Source organism: Sprattus sprattus (genome assembly GCF_963457725.1).
Source record: "Sprattus sprattus genome assembly, chromosome: 3".
Lineage (NCBI taxonomy): Eukaryota > Metazoa > Chordata > Actinopteri > Clupeiformes > Clupeidae > Sprattus > Sprattus sprattus.
Genome location: NC_137922.1, coordinates 7501265 through 7525996, shown reverse-complemented (window position 1 = coordinate 7525996; position 24732 = coordinate 7501265). Strand labels below are relative to the sequence as shown.

General features: G+C 40.7%; 1 protein-coding gene across 1 annotated transcript; it reads left to right on the top strand.

Annotated features, from left to right (window-relative positions):
• Positions 1-484: 484 nt before the first annotated feature.
• Positions 485-23285, top strand: vtg3 (vitellogenin 3, phosvitinless; the record flags this gene model as incomplete). The annotated part of the gene is made up of 27 exons (XM_080835050.1): positions 485-524; positions 691-711; positions 1950-2101; positions 3144-3395; positions 3626-3787; positions 4043-4191; positions 4418-4568; positions 5282-5439; positions 5715-5880; positions 6180-6305; positions 7182-7400; positions 7672-7889; positions 12715-12812; positions 12983-13107; positions 13465-13563; positions 13863-13982; positions 14323-14512; positions 16571-16658; positions 17691-17876; positions 17973-18099; positions 18407-18575; positions 18712-18821; positions 18969-19046; positions 19437-19649; positions 20664-20809; positions 22935-23073; positions 23196-23285. 27 exons carry the CDS (start codon positions 485-487, stop codon positions 23283-23285), a joined length of 3792 nt encoding a protein of 1263 aa, XP_080691176.1.
• Between the last annotated feature and the right edge of the window lie 1447 nt (positions 23286-24732).

The following is a 24732-nucleotide window of genomic DNA, read 5'->3' as shown; positions in this document are numbered from 1 at the left end:
AGGTCATTCTAAACCTTGCTACACCTTTGCCTGTGTGTCAATCCACTCATTGACTGTTTGCTCTGCTGTGGCTCTGTATTGCCACATAATATACATGAACCATGTAAGCCAATCAGGAAACATATCAATGCATTGCATGTTTGGGAAATTTGTGGAGTTAAATTTAATTTTTGTTGATATTGTCAGCAAAGAAGGGTTCCATTCCAAGAAATATGACAGTTTGAGTTTGGTGAGGCTTTTAAAATATATTACGTACATTTTAAGATAAAAAAACTGTGATTTATGTCACGGACATGTTTTGTCCCAGGTCTCAAGAATCACTGAGTACACAGTTGACTGTGTCATGTGACTGTGAGCAGGGTCAACCTGTTCCATTCTGTACCCAAGGGTACTAGAAATAAAAAAAATATTGACAGGCCATCTGAGGTATGAGCCCATATAAAAAGAAGCGGTCAGGGTCAGAATCATTCTGCTGGAGTCCACCATGCAGGGCTCCGTCCTCTGTGTCCTCCTCGGCCTGGCAGGTAAGTTAAACACACACAGAAAAGAAGATATGAGATCCAAACTGAGCATTTTTAGTAAATGACACATATATACGTATATATATATATATATATATATATATATATAAATGTTGTGAATTATGTTACCGTTGAATCTAACTAGAACAACTGTTGTTTCTCCATTCAGCATGCCAGGCTTTAAGCTACGGTGAGTAAACAGTAAATGTCCCAACACTATCAGAAAGACAACGCTTCAGACCGCTGTCATGAGAATGACATAAAAGTGTCTTGAATATGTCACTGTAGATGTCATATCTTGACAGTTCCATCTGATGTAAAAGTGTTAAATCACATTTGATGTACTTGTCATAAACGCTCTCTTAGTGTTTGGTGCCAAGAAGCTGTCATGATAAAGACTGTATACCATGAATACTCCTTCAGTGCTTTTATATGGTTTCATGAGAAATTAAGAGGAATTAAAGTACATTTTCAGGATTTTTCAGGACCAGTGTAAGGCACTTCTGAAAGTGCTTGGTAGAATTTATGACATTTCAAGACAGCCGAAACTGTTACCAAAACGATGGAAAAACACCAGGCTAGAAGGCTTTAGCATGTTTGAACCTTATGGGACAAAAAGGAATTTGAGTGGTCAGTATTGTGGAAAATATGATTAATCTGACAAAATCATGAAATGACCTCCAATATTACCAAGCAGTATATCAGATAGAGGCAAAGTAATGGCATGGCACATGAGGAGTTAAATGGATGGTTCGTGATTTAACAGTTTATCACTACAATAAATTATATGCTAAGCTTAAATGTTACAAGTATCAATCAAACTGCATGTAAAGTGTTGAACAAATGGATAAGTACAACTGTAAATATTAACAACTGAATAAACAGGTTGGATGCCAATTAAACCAAATACAGCTGAATGACCAAATAAATCTGATAAACCATGAATGCATCAAATGTAGAGAAATTAAACCCAACCAGAATAAGTGAGTAAGATAAAGAGATGGGATGGGGAGAGAGAGAGAGGGGAAATGAAGAGACAGAGAGAGATACAGCATACATACAATCAGGTGTTAGGAATGCAGGTTAGGGTAATTAGTTAAACCAGGCTATGCTAATATGTCTTATGGCACTCAATGCATTGAGGTCTCTGTGAAAACATGCAACGGAGGACTTTTGGTGTTAGAAGATTAGAGAGTAGTCGCCTGGTAAGATGCCATTTGGCCCTCTGGCCAGGATTTGCAAGTCTGGGAGTTCATTGTGTAGATTTGATACATTTTTAGAGTTATATCTACCTTAAGACATGATTAGGCTTGCTAGAGAGGGCACAAATAAATTCCTCAACCCTAAGAGCACAAAACAATTTTTTTCCCCTGAAATTAATACAATCCCTATCACGAATCCAATCAATCATGAGAGTTTGTATTTCAGAGCCCTCCTTGAACCCTAAGAAAATCTACGAGTTCCGGTATGAGGGGGCGGTGAACATCGGACGTGGCATGCCAGACCTGGCAGAATCTGGTGTAAGACTGAAATGCAACGCCAAAATAACCGGAATATCAGCACAAATCTTCCTCCTGCAGGTAATGGCAAAACAAGTACACAGGTGTAATATTGTTGCTGGATGTCGCATTTTAGTTACAGGTATGTAAAAGCCCTGATGTAAGGGTTATGGTCTCGAATAATAATCTAGGGGCTGTTTCTGCTTCATGTCATGCAGAACTCGCCTACCCAGTCCTGCCAGCTGTTGGGTGGCAGCTGCCAGCACACATTAACCTGGGCTGTTTTCCCCAAGTGGTTTACTTTGCTATGACCATCATTTCATGATTAAAATGAATCACTCCCCCATCTAATACCTAAGGTCATTGCACAAGGAAGCATTTAAAAACGTTCATTTCTAAAGCTGTACCAGTGTTTGAAATGCACAAATGTTTGTCAGCTAGGATGTCATGCAAGAGGAGCTAGATACCACATGTATGGAGTGACCTTTCTCTGGATAGACACTCACGCCAGAGACATGACCTTTGATGTGCTGGGAACTAATCTGTCCTTGGAGAGACCAGCACCTTTGCATTGGTCCATTAAGCACTGTGCCAGCCAATGTGTGTGTTTCACATTCACAGCACTGTTTAGCCAAGACAGACAGGAGCCTGATGACACAGGGTCACGTTGACTGTATGCCTGTCTGACAAACACTATTTTAGCACAGATATACTACCATTACTTATGAGACACCGTGGCCTGTAAAAATCAATGTGTTGCTTTTACCACTGCTTCTTTAGCAAAGGTACACTGTATACCAGTAACTTTATTTAGACTGTGAACTTATTTATGGGAAAATAGTGTGAAAGTCAATCTAATTACTTGACAATGCCTAGATGCATTTCTATGTACAACCTGTAGATTCTACAACCAGCACTTTTCTTTCATCTTTAAGTTAAATGTCTGCAGATTTCATGTTATAAAATGAGAAATGAAAATATTATTTTAGAACCAGTCCATATCTAAATGTTTTACAGAATCTTTTTTTTTTAAATACATTTTTATATGTCTACATTTGATTCTGGTTACATGTGCTATCATTTCTTATATGAGATTGGATGAATCTTTCCATCCCCTTCTAAGGTGTCCAATTTAGTATTTGAGGAATTCAACGGCATTCCTGGAAAGAATGCGTTCTATGCCTCCCCAAAACTGACCCAGAGGATTGCGACCGAGCTCAAAACACCTCTCACCTTTCAATACGTCAAAGGCCGCATTGTTGACATCCAGGCAGCCACGGGGGTCTCTGATACCATCGTCAACATCGTGAGGGGAATCCTAGGATTCCTCCAAGTCACAGTGAAGACAACCCAAAAAGTCTATGAGCTAGAAGAGGTGTTGTGCAACTTCAATTTTAACACATACTATGACGTTAATTTTGTGAAAATTGTAAATCACCATGTTTTGGGATAAACTTCGATTTTAATTTTGAATTAGAATGTGACGTTCAAATCCGCAATAACAATATAGCATTCAAGTTGTGACATATCAAATGTTATGATCTTATTTTGACATACATGAAATATCGGAAAGAGTAGCAAACGCTTCCTTGTGTCTCTGGTCAGCAAGGTATTCACGGACAATGCAAGAGCAACTATGTCGTTGAGGAAGATGAACACACTTCTGAGCTGGCTGTGACCCAAGTAGTTGATATCGGTGGCTGCCGGCAGAAAGCAGAGGTCTCCACAGGAATGGCACTGGCGATCGAAAATGAAATTAGCAAAGGGGTCAGTCAGCGACTTTGTGCATAATAGTGTCTAATACACACATTGTTCCCATCTAATAAGTACACAATATAACACATTAGCAAACCTACGTCTAAACCTTATTGAAACCCAAACAACAAGTACACACTTTTATTACATGTACCAATATAGGAGGCACATTGCAGTTCTTAGTTAATTACACGTCAACAGTCACATACTGCCAAATTTAATGTGGAGCCTATGTATTTAATGGCCATATCTGTGCTTACACTCTAGAGAGGGGACAGGATTGTAGCGAGTGTTGAATACGTCTACACCGTGAAAGCCACTGCTGATGGAGGACTGGTCACCAAGGCCCGTGCCCAGGAATACCACCATTTCTCTCCATTCACCATCAAGGGAGGAAATTCCAAACTGCTTGCGACGTGAGACCTTAGTCTATTTTTATTTAAATAACACATTATGTCTATGGACATATTCTTTGTATACCATTATGACAGACCATTGCTTTTTTCCAAACTGGTTGGCAGGTTTCAGATATTTCTATATGATAGGATAGCCTACAAATAGATATGGTCACTTTATATTTGCATACCTATATTTTCAGGGCATATTCTCTGTGTTATACATACGTATGCATTCTTTTCCCAGGAAGTCCATTGAGCTTCTTAAAGTGACTGACGCTGCTGGGAACCCCTCGCTGCCCCCCACACAGAGCAGAGGCAATCTGGTGTACAAGTTTGGACCTGAGCTCAAACAGATACCCATCGTCCTGAAGAAACTAGAGAACCCACTGCCCAAGGTAGGGGACACACCGGATACAGTTGTTTTTTTTGCGTTGTATTTTGCATTATTGCAAAGAACAAATCGACGGAAGTGACTGCTTTCATTTTAATATTTATACAACATACACCTCTCGTCTCTCTTCACTAATCCAAGCACATGTGCATTAACTGTTCTCTAAATTCGTTATTTCGTTATTTGTTACAACTGCCCCCATGTCGGGAAATATTTTACTGAAAGATAATTGGAATATAACACATTGCACGCAGCTAATAATTATACTAGCATCTAGATTGGAAATCACTGTTCACAACCACTTGTTACTTGTGTTCCTGTCAAAACACATCAATTCTGCAACATCATGTGCAAAACTTAAAACCTACAAATGCACCCCACAAAATGATTTCTGTCTGTAATATTTGACATAGCCTGAGGCACAAGTTACATTTTGAATGTAGAATGCTGATGCCATCACACGTGTTGTCTGTGAGTTTCATCATATTATGGTAAACATGAGCTGAGAACTAGGCCTGCAACTGTCCTCTTGTTACATCTGGACCCTTTCTCCCCTGATTCTGAAGAATGGTTCGTACGAATCTGGGTTTCAGACTAGATAACAAATAGATTTAGGTGTAATATGCGTGTGTACATTGCAAACTAATAAGGAATTAGTTTAGGTTAGGTTTTACAAACTCTGTCCTCCTGGTAAATGCTTCCATGTCTCTCTGATAGATTGCAGAGATGATTAAGCGCCTGGCTCAGGCCAACATCTACCAGGTGGACAGCTCCACCAGCGAAGACATCGTGGACGTGTATCAGCTTCTCAGGGTGATTACTCTCGAGGACCTTGAAACGCTGTGGAAACAGCTATCAGGGAACGATGAACACAGGTAGGATGCTAACTTACACCATTGAGGCTGCCGTGGAGGTTATTGATATTATATCTTTTAGAGCGTCACTATTATCTCCTGAGCTGTGTTTTGTCCATTGTCTCCTCCTGTCAGAAGAGAGGTTTCTTTTGTCCTGTGTCCTTGTTCTGAGACTTGCATTGCAAAGTACTTTGAGAGAATGTTCATTGAAAATGAAGATATGTAGATGAATATACATAAAATGGAACTGAGTATTATCTTCCCACTGTCTCACCCGTGTTATTTTTGACCCTCAGGAGATGGTTTCTGGACCTTAGTGTTGAAGTCGCAGATGAGAGGATTGTAAAGTTCCTCCTGAACAGATTCAAGGCAGGAGACGTGTCAGCAAACGAAGCCGGTCAGACACTACTGATGGCACTTAATCACCTAACTGTCACCCCTGAATTAGTGGAGATGTCAAAGGTGAGATCAGAGAACAAGGAGTTTTTATTCTTTCCGAGAAATCACTTAACTGTTACCCATGAATTAATTTAGATCTCAAAGGTGAAATCATAGAACTGACTAACTGAAATCGCTTAACCCTGTAAAGATCAAAATCACATGAAAAATATTAGTTTTACATTTTTGCATTTCTGAACCTCTTCAACTGTGAATGAATGCATCATCTTTCTCTCCCTCCCTCTCTCTCTCTCTCTCTCCCTCCCTCTCTCTCTCTCTCTCTCTCTCTCTCTCTCTCACTCCCTCTCTCTCTCTCTTTGTAGGAGTTCCTTAAGATTCCTTTCAGTAAGTCTAACCACATGCTGTGGCACACGGTGGTCCTGTCCTACGGTTCTCTGGTCTACAAACTCTGTGCCTACATGCAGCCCTGTCCAGCCACGGCAGTTCAGGTACAGTGACGGAAGAATGGCCCAATTCAATCAACTTTGTTCTTACGTACTACAATTGAATATCTTATTTTAATGATTTATTATATATTTATTATGGGATAATATCGTATTATAATAACTCATTATACAAGTGTCCTTAAATACTATGTGAGCGTAGTTGTAATAAGATGCCTTCATGGATGTAGTCATGGTCAGTAAGATGAAATAAGGGTACTTTTGCATTTTTTTGTACTGAGGTGTTATTTAGTAATAATAATAATAATAATATCTTTATTTTATATTGCGCTTTTTCAGATACCCAAAGTCGCAGATTTAGTAATCTCTTAAATATATGGTTGTGTGCATTATTGCTTCAGTGTTTTCAGTCTTAAAGACACCTAATGTAAAAGCGGGAACGAATCCTGCTTATAGTGTTTATGGCATTTAGGAGGTAGAAGAGTTGTTGAGCAATCAGAGGGTTGCTAGTTCGATCGTGAATCCTCCTCACTTAAGTGTCGAAGTGTCCTTCAGCAAGACACAAACCCCCAACCCCTCCTGATGTGCAGGTTGCCACCTTAAATAGAAGCCCCCACTATCGGTGTGTGAATGGAAGGATGCCTGAGGCAGTAATCTGTAAAGTGTTTTGAGTGTAGAAAAGCACTATACGGATGCAGACGATTTACCATTTTGAAATCTCTCTTTCCCCCTCTCTTTTCTCTCTCTTTCCCCCTCTCTCCCCCTCTCTTTCCCTCTCTCTTTCTCCTCTCTCTTTCTCCCTCTCTCTCCCTCTCTCTTTGCCCCTCTCTCTTTCCCTCTCTCCCCCTCTCTTTCCCTCTCTCTTTCCCCATGGTCTCCAAACATCCTCCGACCCTCTCCTCGGACATGTTCCTGGAACAGCCGCTGCTGGACATGGCCAATGATGCCCTCCTGAGGAACAGTGAGGAGGAGATGGTGGAGGCTTTGGAGGCCCTTGGAAACGCAGGTCATCTCTCCAGCATCAAAACCATCATCAAGTTCCTGCCAGGGATCTCCCCTAAGGCGGTGGATCTGCCAACCAGGGTTGTGAGCTCTGCTGTCCAGTCCCTCCGCCACCTCACTGTCAAGGATCCCCACACTGTGAGTCAGTATTTATTTAGCAGAAGAGCAGTACAATAATCACTACATTGCAGATATAGTGATTTTAACTAAAGTTTATGTAATCTAAATCTAATCTACACTGACTGCATTGTTTCATATAAGTCTATAATTTAACAATAACCTTGCTCGTATGTATAACTTATATGAATGTATGGAATAAAAGGTGCTTCAGAATATCAGAGTTATAATCTTTTCATGGTTATTTCCTCATCTCTCTGACATATTTGTGTCTTGGTTTGGGATGTTTCAGGTTCAGGATATTGCCCTAAGTCTTTTCCTGACCAAGACCCTCCCTGCTGAGGTGCGCATCCAGGCCACCATCATCCTGTTTGAGACCAAGCCCCCGCTCGCCCTGGTGTCCACGGTTACCGCCTTCCTGCTGTGGGAGAAAGACTCCCAGGTGGCCAGCTTTGCCTTCTCTCTAATCAAGAGCCTTTCAAGATCCCTCACGCCAGAAAACCAGCAACTGTGAGCCAATATCTATTATTTAATTTATTTAAAAAAAAAATATTAATTCATTTTTTTATGTTTATATATACTTGACTCCTATTCCTACTACCTTGCTGCTTTGACAGTTGAATTTCCCTCACGGGATTAATACAAGTTTATTTTATCTTATCTTATCTATTATCCATTACTGTAATATATACAGTGCCCTCCACAAATATTGGCACCCCTAGTGAATATGAGCTAAACAGGCTATAAAAAAAATATGTCTTTGCTGTTTAACCTCTCAGTCTTTCACTTGTAATATACACAAAAATCTTACCTTTTCATTGAAGTAAAATTATTAAAAGAAAAAAAAAACATTGACATTAAATAAACTAGTGCAGTGCCCGTAGGAATTACGCATTCTGTAGTGTTAGCAGACGTAGGTGTAGCTGTTGGGTAGTGTAATAGCAAGACATATTTGCACTCCACATAGGTAGGCTACAGGTTACACTGAAGTGTTATTGTGATGCATGTTTCTTTTTCATTAAGAAATGTTTTAATGTTAGCCTTTTTGGAGATATACCAACAAATAAAGTTTGAGATTATGTAGTGGATGCAGTTGAATATAGATGTCAACGTTGCTGTCTAAACTATAAACTAAATGTCATACAGTGTCATGAAATAGGATCACTTCTTTATTGTAAGGGTAAGTGTAGGGTAAGAATGGTCATGCAGTTGGACTCAAATGTAGGTTAATTTTATTGAATGTATGTAGCCTACTGTACTGTAGATGAGCAGGCCTACTCCAGACGTCGAAGTGTGTGTTCATCGAAGTGTGTGTTCCTCATGAATAGCCTACACACTATAGGACATTTTACGCCAAAATCGCTGGTCTATGTCACAATGTATTGGCTCCCGTTGAAATGCATTGGGTTTAGAAATCGCGTCGCTAAACCCAATGCATTTCAATGCACGGCAAACGGTATACTAATAAACAATATGAATATTTTTGATGGATTACTATTCCCTGTCTGTTAGATGACTGTACAACAGACATTACTTTGAAACTTAATATAAAGAAGCTTAAAAATAAACTAATAGATAAAATCAATCACTGTTTTAAGATTACCTGAGCAAAAGTCTGTATCTGTTCACCAAGAAGAATTTGAATGCGAACCTCCTGTATCATATCCATATCCTCCTGTATCATATCTGTATCATATCCAACGCTATTCTGAACGTTGAGTGAAGGCAGGATAGTTTAATAACGCTACGCGTTTGATTGTGACGTCACTACCCATAGTGCCGACGGGAGGGGAAACGATAACCCATTGTTTCCTACGGGAAACGGTAAAATACAAATATCTCGAAAACTGTAATTTCAAAAATCTTCAAAATCAAGGATGCACAGGTTCATGACATGCGTACGCTACATGCGAAATCTCATAACTAACGTAACTACCGTCAGTGAGATACGCCCTAGACTGACAGACACACAGACACACAGAGATTCCTGGATTTATAGATAGATATTATAAACCTCAGTCTGCATTTACCCTGGCTGGGAGAGGCTGTCATTCGGAAGATACTGTGTGTGATCGCCTTTGCTCTGTGTTCATTAAACCTGTCAGAGTGTATGAATAAAAGGCTTGGTGCCAATCAAAATCACAACGCAAGAGTGGAGTAGACTACATCGCTACAACGGTGACATGGGTTTGCACCGTAGGCTACGGCAAACGGTAAAATACAAATATCTCGCAAACTATGAATTCAAAAATCTTCAAAATCAAGGATGCACAGGTTCATGACATGCGTAAGCTACATTACTTTGAAACTTAATATAAAGAAGCTTAAAAATAAACAAATAGATCAAATCAATCACTGTCTTAAGATTACCTGAGCAAAAGTCTGTATCTGTTCACCAAGAAGAATTTGAATGCGGACCTCGTATCCAACGGTATTCTGAACTTTGAGTGAAGGCAGGATAGTTACTACGCGTATATTGTTTGATTGTGACGTCACTACCCATAGTGCCGACGGGACGGGAAACGATAACCCATTGTTTCCTACGGGAAACGGTAAAATACAAATATCTCGCGAACTATAAATTCAAAAATCTTCAAAATCAAGGATGCACAGGTTCATGACATGCGTAAGCTACATGCGGAATCTCATAACTAACGGAACTACCGTCAGGGAGATACGCCCTAGACAGACAGACACACAGAGATTCCTGGATTTATAGATAGATTTGTAGCGTTGTAGTACTCCACTCTTGCGTTGTGATTTGATTGGCACCCAGCCGTTTATTCATACACTCTGACAGGTTTAATGAACACAGAGCAAAGGCGATCACACACAGTATCTTCGGAATGACAGCCTCTCCCAGCCAGGGTAAATGCAGACTGAGGTTTATAGTATTGCAATAATGAGAAAACAAAGTGCACACTAATTATAACAGATACATCGGGACACTAATACATCGGAAAACCTCTCTCATTGCGTCAATAGATGCATGCCATGAACACATGGTCACTGGTCTAGGCTAACCGGCAACGTTGAATAGAAAGCTAACTCTTATACAAATACATCAAACTACAATATACTACTTAACATGGTAATGAGAGTTGGTTAAATGCCAGGCCCATACGCATCAGCTGAGGTAACATCTATGACGACGACTGTTCTATGACTATGACATAATTCACGTCGCTAAAATTCATGCGTTTTGCATATGCCATGAATAAGTGCTGTAATCACAGTTACATTTCAACCATGCTTATGAAATGAGTTTGCCAAGTTGTAAGTCAAATAAGTGCAGAAATGTACTGTAAAAATACGCTATACTAATAAACAATATGAATATTTTGATGGATTACTATTCCCTGTCTGTTAGATGACTGTACAACTCTAGACATTACTTTGAAACTTAATATAAAGAAGCTTATATAAACGAATAGATAAAATCAATCACTGTCTTAAGATTACCTGAGCAAAAGTCTGCATCTGTTCACCAAGAAGAATTTGAATGCGGACCTCATAACGTATCCAACGCTATTCTAAACTTTGAGTGAAGGCAGGATAGTTTTAATACCGCTAATACTGTTTGTGACGTCATTTGTGACGTCATTTCGGTGCTACGGGAAACGATAACCCATTAGTCCCTACAGGAAACGGTAAAATACAAATATCTCGAAAACTATGAATTCAAAAATCTTCAAAATCAAGGATGCACAGGTTCATGACATGCGTAAGCTACATGCGAAATCTCATAACTAACGTAACTACCGTCAGGGAGATACGCCCTAGACTGACAGACTGACACACAGAGATTCCTGGATTTATAGATAGATATTTTCCCCAAAAACATGTGGCCCCAATTATTGGCACCCCTTAATGTAATTTTTTGTGCAGCCTCCATTTGCCAAGATAAAAGCTCTGAGTCTTCTCCTATAATGCGTGATGAGGTTAGTGAACACATGGCACGGGATCTGAGACCATTACTACATGCAGTATCTCTTCAGATCCTTCAGAATCTGAGGTCAACGTTTGTAGACTTGGCTACTCATCCCACAGATTTTTTTATGGGGTTTAGTTCAGGGGACTGCGATGGCCATGGCAAAACCTTTATTCTGTGGTCGGAGAACCATTTTTGTGTTGATTTTGAGGTGTGCCTAGGATCATTGTTCTGCTGGAAGGTCCAACCACGGCCCATTTTAAGGCTTACTGGAGGGGGCTGTGGGGTTTTCATTTAATATCTCCTGGTATTTCATGGAGTCCATGATACCATGTATCCTAACGAGATGTCCAGGGCCAGGGCCAGCCCTACAACATCAAAGATCCGCCACCATACTTCACATTGGGTATGGGGTGCTTTTCTATATGGCTATCTTTCTGTCTACGCCAAACCCACCTTTACTGTTTGTTGCCAAAAAGCTTTATTTTGGTCTCATCTGACCATATAACTCGGTCCCATTGAAAGTCTGACTTAGATTTGGCAAACTGTAGGCGCTTTAGTTTGTTGTTGATTGACAGCAAAGGCTTTTTTCTGGCAACCCTCCAAAACAACTTGTGGTGATGTAGGTGGCGTCTGATGGTAGTTTTGGAGACTTTCTGACCCCAAGACTCAACTAACCTCTACAATTCTCCAGCTGTGATCCTTGGAGATTATTTTGCCAGTAGAACCATCCCCCTCACGGTGCGTGGGGTCAATGTACAGACAAGTCCTCTTCCAGGCTGATTCTTAACATCTCCTGTCGCTTTAAACTTCTTAATTATTTCCATGATAGTGGAAATGGGTATTTTCAACTGTTTAGAGATTTTCTTCTGTCCATATCTTGATTTGTGCAGCTCAACAACTTTTCGTTGCACATCGTCACTGTGTTATTTGGGTCTTTCCCATAGTGATGAATGACTAATGGAATTTGGCCTGTGTCACCTCATATTTGTACGCCAGGGGAACTGGAAGTCATGGTTGACCTCATAAGAGTTCCTTATCAAACAGGTGAACTTAAAAATGTAAACTATGACTGGAAATATACTTCATCTAGATGTTAATTAAAGATTTTTCTAGGGGTGCCAATAATTGTGGCTCACATGTTTTGGGGGAAAATATTTATTTAATGTCAACAGTTTTTTCTTTCAATAATTTTACTTCAATGAAAAGGTAAGATTTTTGTGAATATTTTGAGTGAAAAACGAAGAGGATTAACAGCAAAGACATATTTTTGTATGGCCTGTTTAGCTCATATTCACTAGGGGTGCCAATATTTGTGGAGGGCACTGTATTATATATGGAAAAAACTATCTTCATAGATTGAACATATTTGACTTAATGCTGATGTCTTATTTTTTTATGAAGGTCAACAGCCTGTAATATTGCTGTTAAAATCCTTGGCCCAAAACTTGGACGCTTCAGTTTTCTCAACAGCAAGTTCCTGCATTTGGACTGGTTTAGTGGTATGTTTAATATGACTATAAAAACCACCATGCTATTGTTTAATATCATTATAAAAACAACATCCTATTGTTTAATATCAATATAAAACACCATCCTATTGTTTAACATTATGGAGGGGCTTAAGGGCCATTGAACGTCATGATTGAGTGTGTCATCTTCCACTGTTTAGAGGACCTGTTGATGGGCACGAGCACAGAGGCCTACATGATCAAAAACCCCAAAGACATCATACCTACAGCCATCATGGCCAAAGGCAAATTCCACTTCATTGGAAGAATTCTCCAGCTTTTAGAGGTAAGCTCAATGAGTTAGTGGTATGATGCTAAGAATCCCTTCAAATATTGAGAACAGTGTGAAAATCATCTATTCCTACTATCTGCCATATGTAATTCACTCAGGCATACATTTGGGTGCAGGGTTAAATTCAGGTGATGGTTAGGGTCAATGTTGACTGCCAGTTAACGAGTAACTGACAATTAGACTCTGCTAAAAAAGCTTGTGTTATATGTTGCTTAACAACACACTATGGTTTGTTGAGTGTAATGTAAAAGCCTGTTTAAATGATTAATCAAAGTTCAAGTGTTAATTGGATGCTATACAAGTCCTGTTCAAAGTGAACATCTTCAGTTTTTCTCTCGTTGATCGGGCCAGCTCGGTGTGCGTGCAGAAAAACTCAAGGAGTTGATCTCCGACACCAGGTCAGCATTCAACAACATCGAAGTCACTGACTATGCTGCCATCATGAAAGTTGTGAGTCCTTCTGACAATTTCAGAGCTGTGCAAACGCAAAATATATTTTAATTTACAGTACAGTACCAGTCAAAAGTTTGGACACACCTTTAATTTTTTTTGAAAAGTGTTTTCTTTACTTGTATTAATTTCTACATTGTAGATTAATACTGAAGGCATTTAAACTAGGACAGAACACATTTGGAATGATATACTTGTGGAATGATATACTTGTGTAAAAAATAATAAAAGTAAAGAAAATCTTTGACTGGTACTGTAAATTCAACTAATTAAACTTATTTTTATTGCGTTGTGTTCAGTTGTCAGATACAAAGGCTCTTCCGAAAGATAAGCCGTTGCTGACTGCCTATGCAAGGGCCTTTGGACAGGAATGGTTCTTTGCTGATTTAAAGAAAGACACTATTCAGCAGATCATTAAGGTAAGTCTTCATTCAGCTTCTCTGGGTGAACGTATTATTTCATGTCATTCCTTAACCACTTCAGAAAGATTAATATTCATTAAAACCTATTTCATGGAACAATATAATAATAATAATAATACATTTTATTTAAATCGCCATTCATTACACCCAAGGTCACTTCACAAACAGGTTGTTAGAATTACAATCATCACATAGAAATAAATAAAAATAAGAAAAATAAAAGTCAGTCAGTCAGTCCATAAGCTATCTTGAAGAAATTAGTTTCAAGTCTGCTTTTAAACATATACGTATAATATATATCTGACTATATCTGATCATCTCCTCTGTTTCCACACAGGGCCTGAGTCCCACAGCAGGGAAGGAGAGTCCAGTCTGGCAGATCATCCAGGACCTCCAGAAGGGGATATCATGGCACTGGACTAAGCCGTTCCTGGTGTTAGAAACTCGCCTCATTCAAACTACAACCCTGGGACTCCCTGTTGAAATTAGCAAGTACTATCCCTCCGTGACCGCCCTGACAGTAAATGGTGAGCAAGCATCTGGCGCGTTAACGATTTAAATGTACCCTTTGTTTTGCAGAAGTTTTTTTATCTAAAACCAGCATGAGGTCAGGTAGAGTCTGCCGATAATAACTAATGTCACATAAAAATAGCCACCATCCACCAGCAACTAACCCCTCACATGTCTAGTTGTCACCCCCTCTAGTTCTCCACTCCCCCATCTCTGTACCACTTTCATGCTTCCAACTCCCCTCTGCCGCCGAGTTATCAGATGCCATCCGGAAATCCAAATCATCCACCTGCCAACTCGACCCCCTGCCATCCTCCCTGGTTATAGCCTCCCTCCCCTCTCTACTGCCCCTGATAACTGCCATTATCCATCCTTCCATGACCTCTGGTTCAGTCCCATCTTCTCTTAAATCTGCTGCAGTGACACCGACGCTGAAAAAAACCTGGTTCAGACCCCAACAACTTCAATAACCTTCGTCCCATCTCCAAACTGCCATTTCTCTCAAAAATCCTGGAAAAGGTAGTGGCATCACAGGTCCATGCCCATCTCTCCAACAATAACCTCTATGAACAATTCCAATCCGGTTTTCGCCCCCGCCACAGCACAGAAACGGCCCTCATCAAAATCACTAAATGACCTCCTGATGGCAGCTGACCCAGGACTATTATCCATCCTCATCCTCCTCGACCTGAGCGCGGCTTTTGACACCATATCCCAGTCCACCCTCCTTGACAGACTAGCCTCCATTGGCATAACTCACACACCCCTAGACTGGTTCCGCTCATATCTCTCTGGACGTACTCAGTTCATCCAGTTAAAATCATTCTCATCCCACCCATCCCCCCTCTCCACTGGTGTTCCCCAGGGCTCTGTCCTTGGCCCTATCCTATTCATCATATACCTCCTCCCACTTGGACTGATTTTCCGTAAATACAATATTCATTTCCACTGTTATGCGGATGACACCCAGCTCTACGTTTTCACCAAACCCACTTCCACCTTCCCACCCTCCTCCCTCTGTGCCTGTTTACAGGAAATCAAATCCTGGTTTTCTTCCAATTTCCTAAAGCTTAACAGTGAAAAAACTGAGGCAGTCCTCATTGGCTCCAAACACACCCTCTCCAAACACCCCAGTTTCACCCTCACCATAGATAACTCCTCGGTAACCCCCTCTCCTCAGGTTAAAAGCCTGGGTGTCGTCCTCGACAGCACCCTATCATTCCATACCCATATTAACAACACCATCCGATCTGCCTACTTTCACATCCGCATTATCAACCGCCTCCGCCCCTCACTCACTCCCAACACGGCTGCAATCCTGGTTCACTCCCTTGTCACTTCCCGTCTGGACTACTGCAATTCCCTTCTCTTTGGTCTCCCACACAAACTCCTCCATAAACTTCAACTTGTACAAAATGCTGCTGCCCGTATCGTCACTAGGACGCCATCCATCAGTCACATCACCCCCGTTCTACATCAACTCCACTGGCTTCCCATTAAACACCGCATTAACTACAAAATCCTCCTCTACACATTTAAGGCAATCCATAACCTCGCCCCTCCATACCTCTCTGACCTCCTCCACATCAATGTCCCTACCCGGTCTCTCAGGTCTGCCTCCTCCATCACCCTGACTGTCCCCCAAGCCCATTTGTCCACCATGGGATCCAGAGCCTTCAGCCACTCTGCCCCTCACCTCTGGAACTCCCTCCCCCCTGACATCAGGAACATTTACCCTAACTCAATCGCTCTTTTTAAAACTCACATCAAAACACACCTGTTTAGGCAAGCCTATAACCTGTAAAGGTCCTGCCAACTGAAGTTGTTGCTGTATTATGTATTATTCAATGTTTTATTCACTGTTGTAAGGCGACCTTGGGTTTCTTGAAAGGCGCCCTATAAATAAAATGTATTATTATTATTATTATAACAAACTGTATACTTTCACGAAAAGGAAGTAGCCGGTAGCTAGGAGTATTAGCACAGCGTCATTATTCTACAAAGATGTAACGGTCAGTTTCATCAAGATGACATTGAGTGGCTACTTTACTCTGTTTGAATATTTTGTTTTACAGCAAAGGCAGTTATTAGCCCTCCACTGAAAGAGCATCTCGGAGAGCTTCTGTCCTCAGACATCACTCTTGAAACGGATGGATTTGCTGGGTACAGTTCGAATCATACAGTTTCATAGCCAAATAACACATACGTCCATCAGGCCTGGGTACAATTGAAATCATACAGTTTCATAGCCAAATAACACATACTGTACGTCCATCAGGCCTGGGTACAGTTGAAAACATACAGTTTTATAGCCAAATAACACAAACATCCATCAGGCCTGGGTACAGTTCCAATCATACAGTTTCATAGCCAAATAACACACACGTCCATCAGGCCTGGGTACAGTTCAAATCATACAGTTTCATAGCCAAATAACACACACGTCCATCAGGCCTGGGTACAGTTCAAATCATACAGTTTCATAGCCAAACAACACAAACGTCCATCTGCCTGGGTACACTTCAAATCATACAGTTTCATAGCCAAATAACACAAACATCCATCAGGCCTCAAAGCAGGGGTAGAAGTACCTACACCTGGGAATGCTAGAGTGGACCCAGTGATTTTGTTGGACTGGAAATTGTTGAAGTACTTCTTGTTGATTGTATACAAAACAAAACTTTACAACGAGACAGGAAAGCCTTATACTTTGGCCACCAAAAACAAAATAAATACATTTACAAACACAAAGTCTCCAAAATCCCAACAAATATTCTGATGTTCTTCTTAATTTTCCCTGGCAACACCCCTAAAGTGTATAATGCATCTCCAAATTTCAAAACAGACTCTCTTCATTGATCCTTAATCTGTTGGTGGATGGGTGCCAACTCCCTAATTATCCTTGATAATCTACATAATATTCCCTAATTATGGCTGATCATCAACACAAATCTACAAAGTATTCCCTTACAATTCCCATAAAAAAGTAAGACATCTGCTTCATCAGAAATTCTGTATGGAAAGCCATGACTTAACTAAACAAGTTATCTGTTAAGTGTTATAGTTGTACTTAGTATGGATTATAAAAGTTTATCTTAATTTATTATGGATAAGCATTTATTTCTTATTGTCAACCATCTTGTGTCTTTTTAAACTACATGCTATATGAATAACTTTCTTTGTTTGCCTTTTCAGGGTGACAAAAGACCATTTTGTTTTCCATGGCATAAATACAGAGCTTTTCCAGTGTGGTACAGAACTGAAGAGCAAGACCCCCATTAACATGCCATGGAAATTCACACTGAAAACGAATGTCAAACAGAGGAAATTTGAGATGGAATTCAATCCCGTCAAAAAGGTTACAGAGCTATTTGCAGTCAAGTAAGTGGTCTTTTGGTGCTGTAATGTATTTATTTATTTGAGTATGAAGATCTGAGTAAATAGAGCTAGTAAATACATGCTTTTCTCTTTAACCAGCTTCAACGTATATGCAGTGTCAAGAAACATCGAGGAGCCATCTTTGTCTAAGATGACACCAATGATGCCAAACTCGGCCGTGACTTATCTGCCACCTCAGTTCCCCAAGACATCCACTGATGAGCTGGTATAATTAAGTGTATACATTCCCCTTATTGATTGCTCGATGGCATGAATTAGTGGCTGGTTAAAGCTCTGCTCAGACATTTAATTACCTATCGGGACTCCCTGGCTTCACCGTCCTAAAACCATTTGAATATTTTTATCTCCCATTAATATGTTAATCATCCTCTGGGTGATCATTTATCTCTAAAATGACTTTCCACTCTCAAAAGTCCATATTCATAAGGCGCGCACACAATGAATTCTGGTTTTGGTGTCCATCAAGAGTGCCTGATTTTTACCACATTAACATACTCTCCTGTGTCCCTTAGACTGAAGAGCCCGATGTGTACAACCCACAGTCAAAGGTTTGTTTAGAGGCCAAGCCCTTCGGGATTGCAGCCTGTGTTGAAGCCGAGCTCAAAAGAACACACTATGCCGTTGAGTATCCCCTTTACTATTTCTTGGGATACAGCCATCTTGCCATCCAGCTTGAGCCAGGTACTATAGAGTTCTATAATATTCATTCAGTCATGCTCGTTCATCTAGGTTTTTACCTTCCTGAGGAATCCTGGGGTTTAACAGCACCTTCTTCTTATGGATTCAGTGCAAATAATTAGCTTTTTTTGTTGAACAGCAATGACAAAGAAACCAGTTGACAAGATCCAAATTAAAATCAATGCTGGACCAAAGGACAACACCCCAAGCCTTCATGAGACGATGGAAATGATTCACAGAGGGTTAAAGGTACAGTGAGTGCATATCAATGATCAGTAACATTTTGCTTATATCAAGTAATTCAATTGTGAGACTAACCCCAGCTTCAATGAACCTGCACACAGACTTAAGATGTGCGTTCTCTAAGCATGCGTTCATGTCTATGTCTCCCAATAGAATTCGAGTCGACTCTTGGACTTGTTCTCCAACAGAACCGCTGAGCGTGGACTGAATGAGCAATCCTCTGAGTCTCAGGTCCGTAGCCTGCCGGGTGCTCCCTCATGTCTCGAGAGAAAGACAAGCATGTCCAATGAATATCATAGCGTGATTTGAAAGTATTCTTTATCTTGGATTTGCACATGTACTCACATCACACATGCTTCATTAACTAATTAATACGCTATATTAATTGGTAAACGTTTATTTGTATAGTTTGCCTGTAGAGATTTTACAGATGGTTTGCTGAAATGCAAGTTATATCTAATTGTACACTGTATACCACCTTAGCCAAACCCAACCCTTAACACTTAGCCTTAACCATAAATTATCATTAACAAATAGTTTGTTTATGATCTGAGCATCTGTAGATAGACGTCGGGGGACCATCCAAATAAAAACGTTTTTTTTTTTTAAACTCACCCTCAGGAGTCACTGGACAGTACCCCAGACCCCGTGGTCATCATGAATGCCCTGGCCCTGTGTAAGGGGGCAAAGCCCGACGGATATGCTGCAGCCATGTACTACCTTCCCACACCCCAGAAAGACGACGTCGAACTCATCATCTCCCAAGTGGGTGAGGAGACCAACTGGAAAGTGTGCGGAGATGCCCATGTGGACAAGGCTGAGGAGTCTGCCAAGGTGACAGAGCATTTCAAAGACCATGAATGCGTAATGCATAGACTGCATAGATTGCATATACTGTACGTATATGGACTGGAGTATTTTATTGCTACAAACTTGAATCAGTTTACCCATCTCTAACTTTTAACATGTAAGATGCATATGTATATCTCTTCTTATACTCTCTCACACAGTGTCTGTGCAAACATGAAAAAGCACAAGGCAGACCTTGCACCCCAATAAGTTAATGAAGATGATTCAGCTGAAGAAATAATATTTTTTGAAAGATACTTATCTCATTAATTCATCTTAAAACTCTCTGTAAGAGACGAATTGTGAAGTCAAATGACCATGTATTTTTACCAAATGTTTAAAGGCACCCAGTACAACTTTCGAGGCTTAAAAATAAACATTCAATTTCTAGTCTTTTTTACACGTAGTAAGTTTCAATAACTCCATACCATTACATACCGACATTCAAGCAGCAAAGATGACACGTCGTTGTGTGGTGAGAACTGATAGAAAATCGATAACAACAACAATCGCCGCCATTTTCTTTATTTTTTGTAACCTACAATAAATAAAGCAGGCTTCCAGTCAATGGAAAAATGGCTTCTCCCCACCGGCGATTGTTGTTGTTTACGATTTTCTATCAGTTCTCACCACACAACAACGTCTCATCTTTGCTCCTTGAATGTCGATATGTAATGATATGGAGTTATTGAAACTTACTACGTGTAAAAAAGACTAGAAATTGAATGTTTATTTTTCATTGAATGTTTACATAAAGTTGCACTGGGTGCCTTTAAAGGCTGTAGTTTTAAGTAGTTTGGTAGTTTACAGTATGTTTTTCAGATGCCTGCAGCTGTTTAAAGTTGAGATTGTCACTGTTGAGGTCTCTGTTTTAGATTCATTTAAGATGGGGAGCTGTTTAAAGTTGAGATTGTCACTGTTGAGGTCTCTGTTTTAGATTCATCTAAGATGGGGAGCTGTTTAAAGTTGAGATTGTCACTGTTGAGGTCTCTGTTTTAGATTCATCTAAGATGGGGAGCTGAATGCCAGTCATATGACGTGGCTGTCCTGGCTGCCAAGACATACCAGGCCGGGACAAAGCTAGCTGTTTCAGCCAAAGCCAAATGGACCAATTTACCAGCATATATGACCAATGTTGGCAAAAGGTACACACACACACACACACACACACACACACAGGGACGTGCACAGGAATTCTGAAGGGCAGTTGCTCTGCCCTGGAAAAAAGGGGCAACACAATATGTTTTTCACCGCTGCTGCCACGGCCCCGTCATGTAATCGCAAATTTTCACAATATAATTTGAAACTCTCACTAACCACGGCTGCCTTGCCCCCGTCCAGGGGCGCTGCCAGGAATTTTGGGCCCTATGAAAGATTCTAGGGGAGAGGCCTGTTTGCGCGCGCAGCGCGCGGCAATTTTTTGGGGTGCCCATTTGAAATAAATCTTCATTATCAATGATAAATATATTGTATAATGGGCTGAAATGGAAGGCACCCAATGCATTCACTTTAATTATGTCAAATTAAGATTCACTAGCATTAATAACTGATTATAAAAACCAACATTCTATAGGGACTGATATCATTGTTTCGAAATACTAGAGATTAATGCAAAGAATAGAGAGATGTCGGTAGTTATTTCTTGTATTTCGAATTTGCTCGTTCACACTAACAAAATAGCTAGCTAGCTTGCTAGCTTAGTGTTAACATAGCCCACTACATTACAATATTCCCTTTCATTAACCTCAAGTAAACCTACATTTGAGCAGGTAACAATCGTTAACAACTACAGATAACAGATACAGCCACATTCTGTAACTACCTGTACTTACAATTTCACTCCTTGCACCGTTTACTTTGAGCTAAACTCCATGGCTATAATCCTGGCTGTCTTGAAGAGACGTTAGGCAGAAACAAATACATTGTAACGCTGGTTGCACAGGTTATGCAGATGCAGACCACTTTGATTGACTGACACACGCACACATTGTTCAAATCATACGCTGGACACTTTATTAGTATTTCTACATGGGTTTAGATAATGATCAGGCTATAATAAGACCACATCGGCTATGTAATCGCTGACAACCGGGACGATTTCATAGTGGTTGGTGTATACCAGGACATATTAGCATCCCGACAGGTTTTTGCCGGGACGCGGGACACGCAACTAAAAATCGGGAGGGTCCCGGTAAAACCGGGACGTCTGGTCACCCTAGGTTAAGACCTGACCTCAGCCAGCCCAGCCGCTCTGTACACCTGCTGCCTACCAGTGCCAGCATCTCGCATTTCGGATGCTGTTCGATTCAACGCATCGCGCGTTGCGGCCGAACCATTTCGCAAGCGCTCAGGGGGAAGGGCAAATGACAATATGTTAAATAACTAACGAAAACGTTATGGAAATCGACAGTTGTGAGTTTAATACGTTAATTTCCAATTACCATTACTTTGTAATGAGACATTTAAAAAAAAAAAGGCAAGAATATTAATATTATATTATTAATTGCCATCCGCGGGCCGTGGGCCGTGCTGCGTTGGGCTGGGCCGTTAGAATCAGTACCACCTTTCCCCGCCAGTCAGCGCCCCTGCCCCCGTCATGTAATCGCAAACTTTCACAATATCATTCTAAACTGTCACTCACCGCGGCTGCCACGCCCCCGTCATCTGATCGCAAATATATATATATATTTCCTTCGGAGGGGCAACTTATTTCCTTCAGAGGGGCAACTTCAGTCGAAGAGGGCAAACGGGCAGCTGCCCAGGCAACCTTAGCACACTCCTGTGCCATCCCTGCACACACACACTCAAATTCATGATATTAATGGAATTGTCAGGAGACCCCATGGCAATTTGCTTTATTTTTTTTTAACAGCCAACTTTTTAACTGTAAGCATCCCTTTAGTGACCAGTGTGAATGTTAGTCAGAGGGGTAATCAGCGGTAATAGCGTGCTCTACGGAGGCTAAAGCTAAACAAGTCAAGCCCCTGCACAAGCTTCTGTATTTGCTTTCAAGCAAAGCGACACATGAAAGGGCAGGTGTGCGTTTGGTCTTTATATGAGGTCCCTGGGAATGTTACCCACGGCCAGCGAGGGCTTGCTTTAACTTGCTTTAACACCGTTAGCAGGGCACTGAGAACATAATTGGAGAGTTATTGAAGAAGGCTAATCAAAGGTGTAGTCTCTGATTTTTCTGCCGATTCTTTATAAAAAAATCATATTTTAATTACTGGCGGTCCCATGCCTCTGTTTGCCTTTGTGTTCTTCATGCAGCATTGAGGAGTACCTCCCTGGCATGTCTTTCCTGCTCGGGTTCGGCCAGAGTCACGACGCCAACCCTGCCCACGAGGTTTCTGCCTCGGTGGTGAGAGAATCACCAGAAAGTTTTGACATTGAAGTTAAGACACCTCAGGTAGCCACCAGTTCATAAGGATGTTATATAAAACATGACACATATTGGGCACATTTTTTTAACATATTTTTTTTTTTTTCATATTTTTTAACATATTTGTTAACACGCCGTTCTCTTTCCAGCTGACAGTCTATCGGCAAGCAATCGCTCTTCCGATTCAAATCTTGGATATCCAGAGGAGCAGGAACGTGACAGAGACCGGGCGCAATTAAATGTCTAAAGTGAGTGTGAAGCCTTTTCAGCCAGTTTTAGAAATTGGTTGGCTGGTTTTTATATCTGTCATTCATTCATTCATTCATTCATTCATTCATTCATTCATTCATTCTCTTTGAATTCTACAGAAATTGAAACCAAGCCAGCAAAAACCAGAACTGATTCTAATTAGAGGAGAGCATAATAGGACTGTGGATGAGTTCTGAATTCATGGATGATCTAATGAGTGATTTGCCTTTGCCTCGGAATAGTAGAAAGTAAAAAAACGTTAAGGCCCTAAAGTAATAATTTTCATAGAGCTAAAGTACAGAGATACCCCTTAAAGATTATCAAAATAGCTTACAACACACTTGGTTGAGATTGTTGTGGCCTGTCATGTGTACACATTTGGTGTCGCACACTTAAAAACAGAAATAGTGATGGAACAACATTATGTAATCACATACATTCCCTATCCCAGTTTAAAAACAAATGTATTCATTCAGGTCTTACCTCAAGCAAGTTCATGAAATAAATCAAATAAAAAATGTTCATTCAAACAATTGTGTTGGTTTTTGGATACTCCTCCGAAAGAAGCATCTATGGGGCATGCATTTCCAGCTTGAAACAACCAAACAGCTTGCTGGGATGTATTGCCAAACCAGCCCCTAAACGGACTTGAACAACATGGTCATGAACATGGACATGTTTATCAGCTATAGAGTAACCAACAGCACCTGCCACACAGGTGTTCCTGCCCCACCCACGCAATGCTTCTTTGCAGTTATCCTGTGGCTGCTTCTTTTTGGGTTGACAGGGCACCAGTGTCTAGATGTGCCAGCCAGGACACCCAGTCAGTAATTAGAGTCTTCTGGGCCTCTGCAGGCATCTGCTAGAGTCCTAGCAGGAATCCCCGTCAGCTTCAGACACCTTCAGCAACACCTGCTGCTGTCTCATGCATTCATGTTCGTGCAATATGGACACAAGAACCAGAATAATCCATATTATCCCGAAGACTCTTAAGGATTTGTATTTCTGATTTCTTTACATGGGATTATTGTTCCTTTCTGGTCAAGGGGCCGTATTCACAAAGCCTTTTATCTTACCACTAGGAGTGCTCCTAACTCGCGCTAAAACCTTTTACGTAGGAGTAATTTCTTAAAAGTGATTCACAACGGCTCTGAGACCTACTCATACTAAGGATAATACCAACTCCTAAGCTTAAGATAAAAACTCCGTTGCTATGGATGACGTCCATTCTCATGCACGAGTTTAGAAGCGGTGCGTACGGTGATTGGTTGCTGACAGGCGCTCTCATTCAAAACTCAGTCCTAACATCCCCCTAACGATCCCACTAAATCAACAGAAAATAAGAGAATAACCTAGGCTTCAAATGAAGCCATATTAAATAGTTATGGATAGTGCACTTAGCAGAATGCACACGCATGATGACAAGTTTGTGCATCC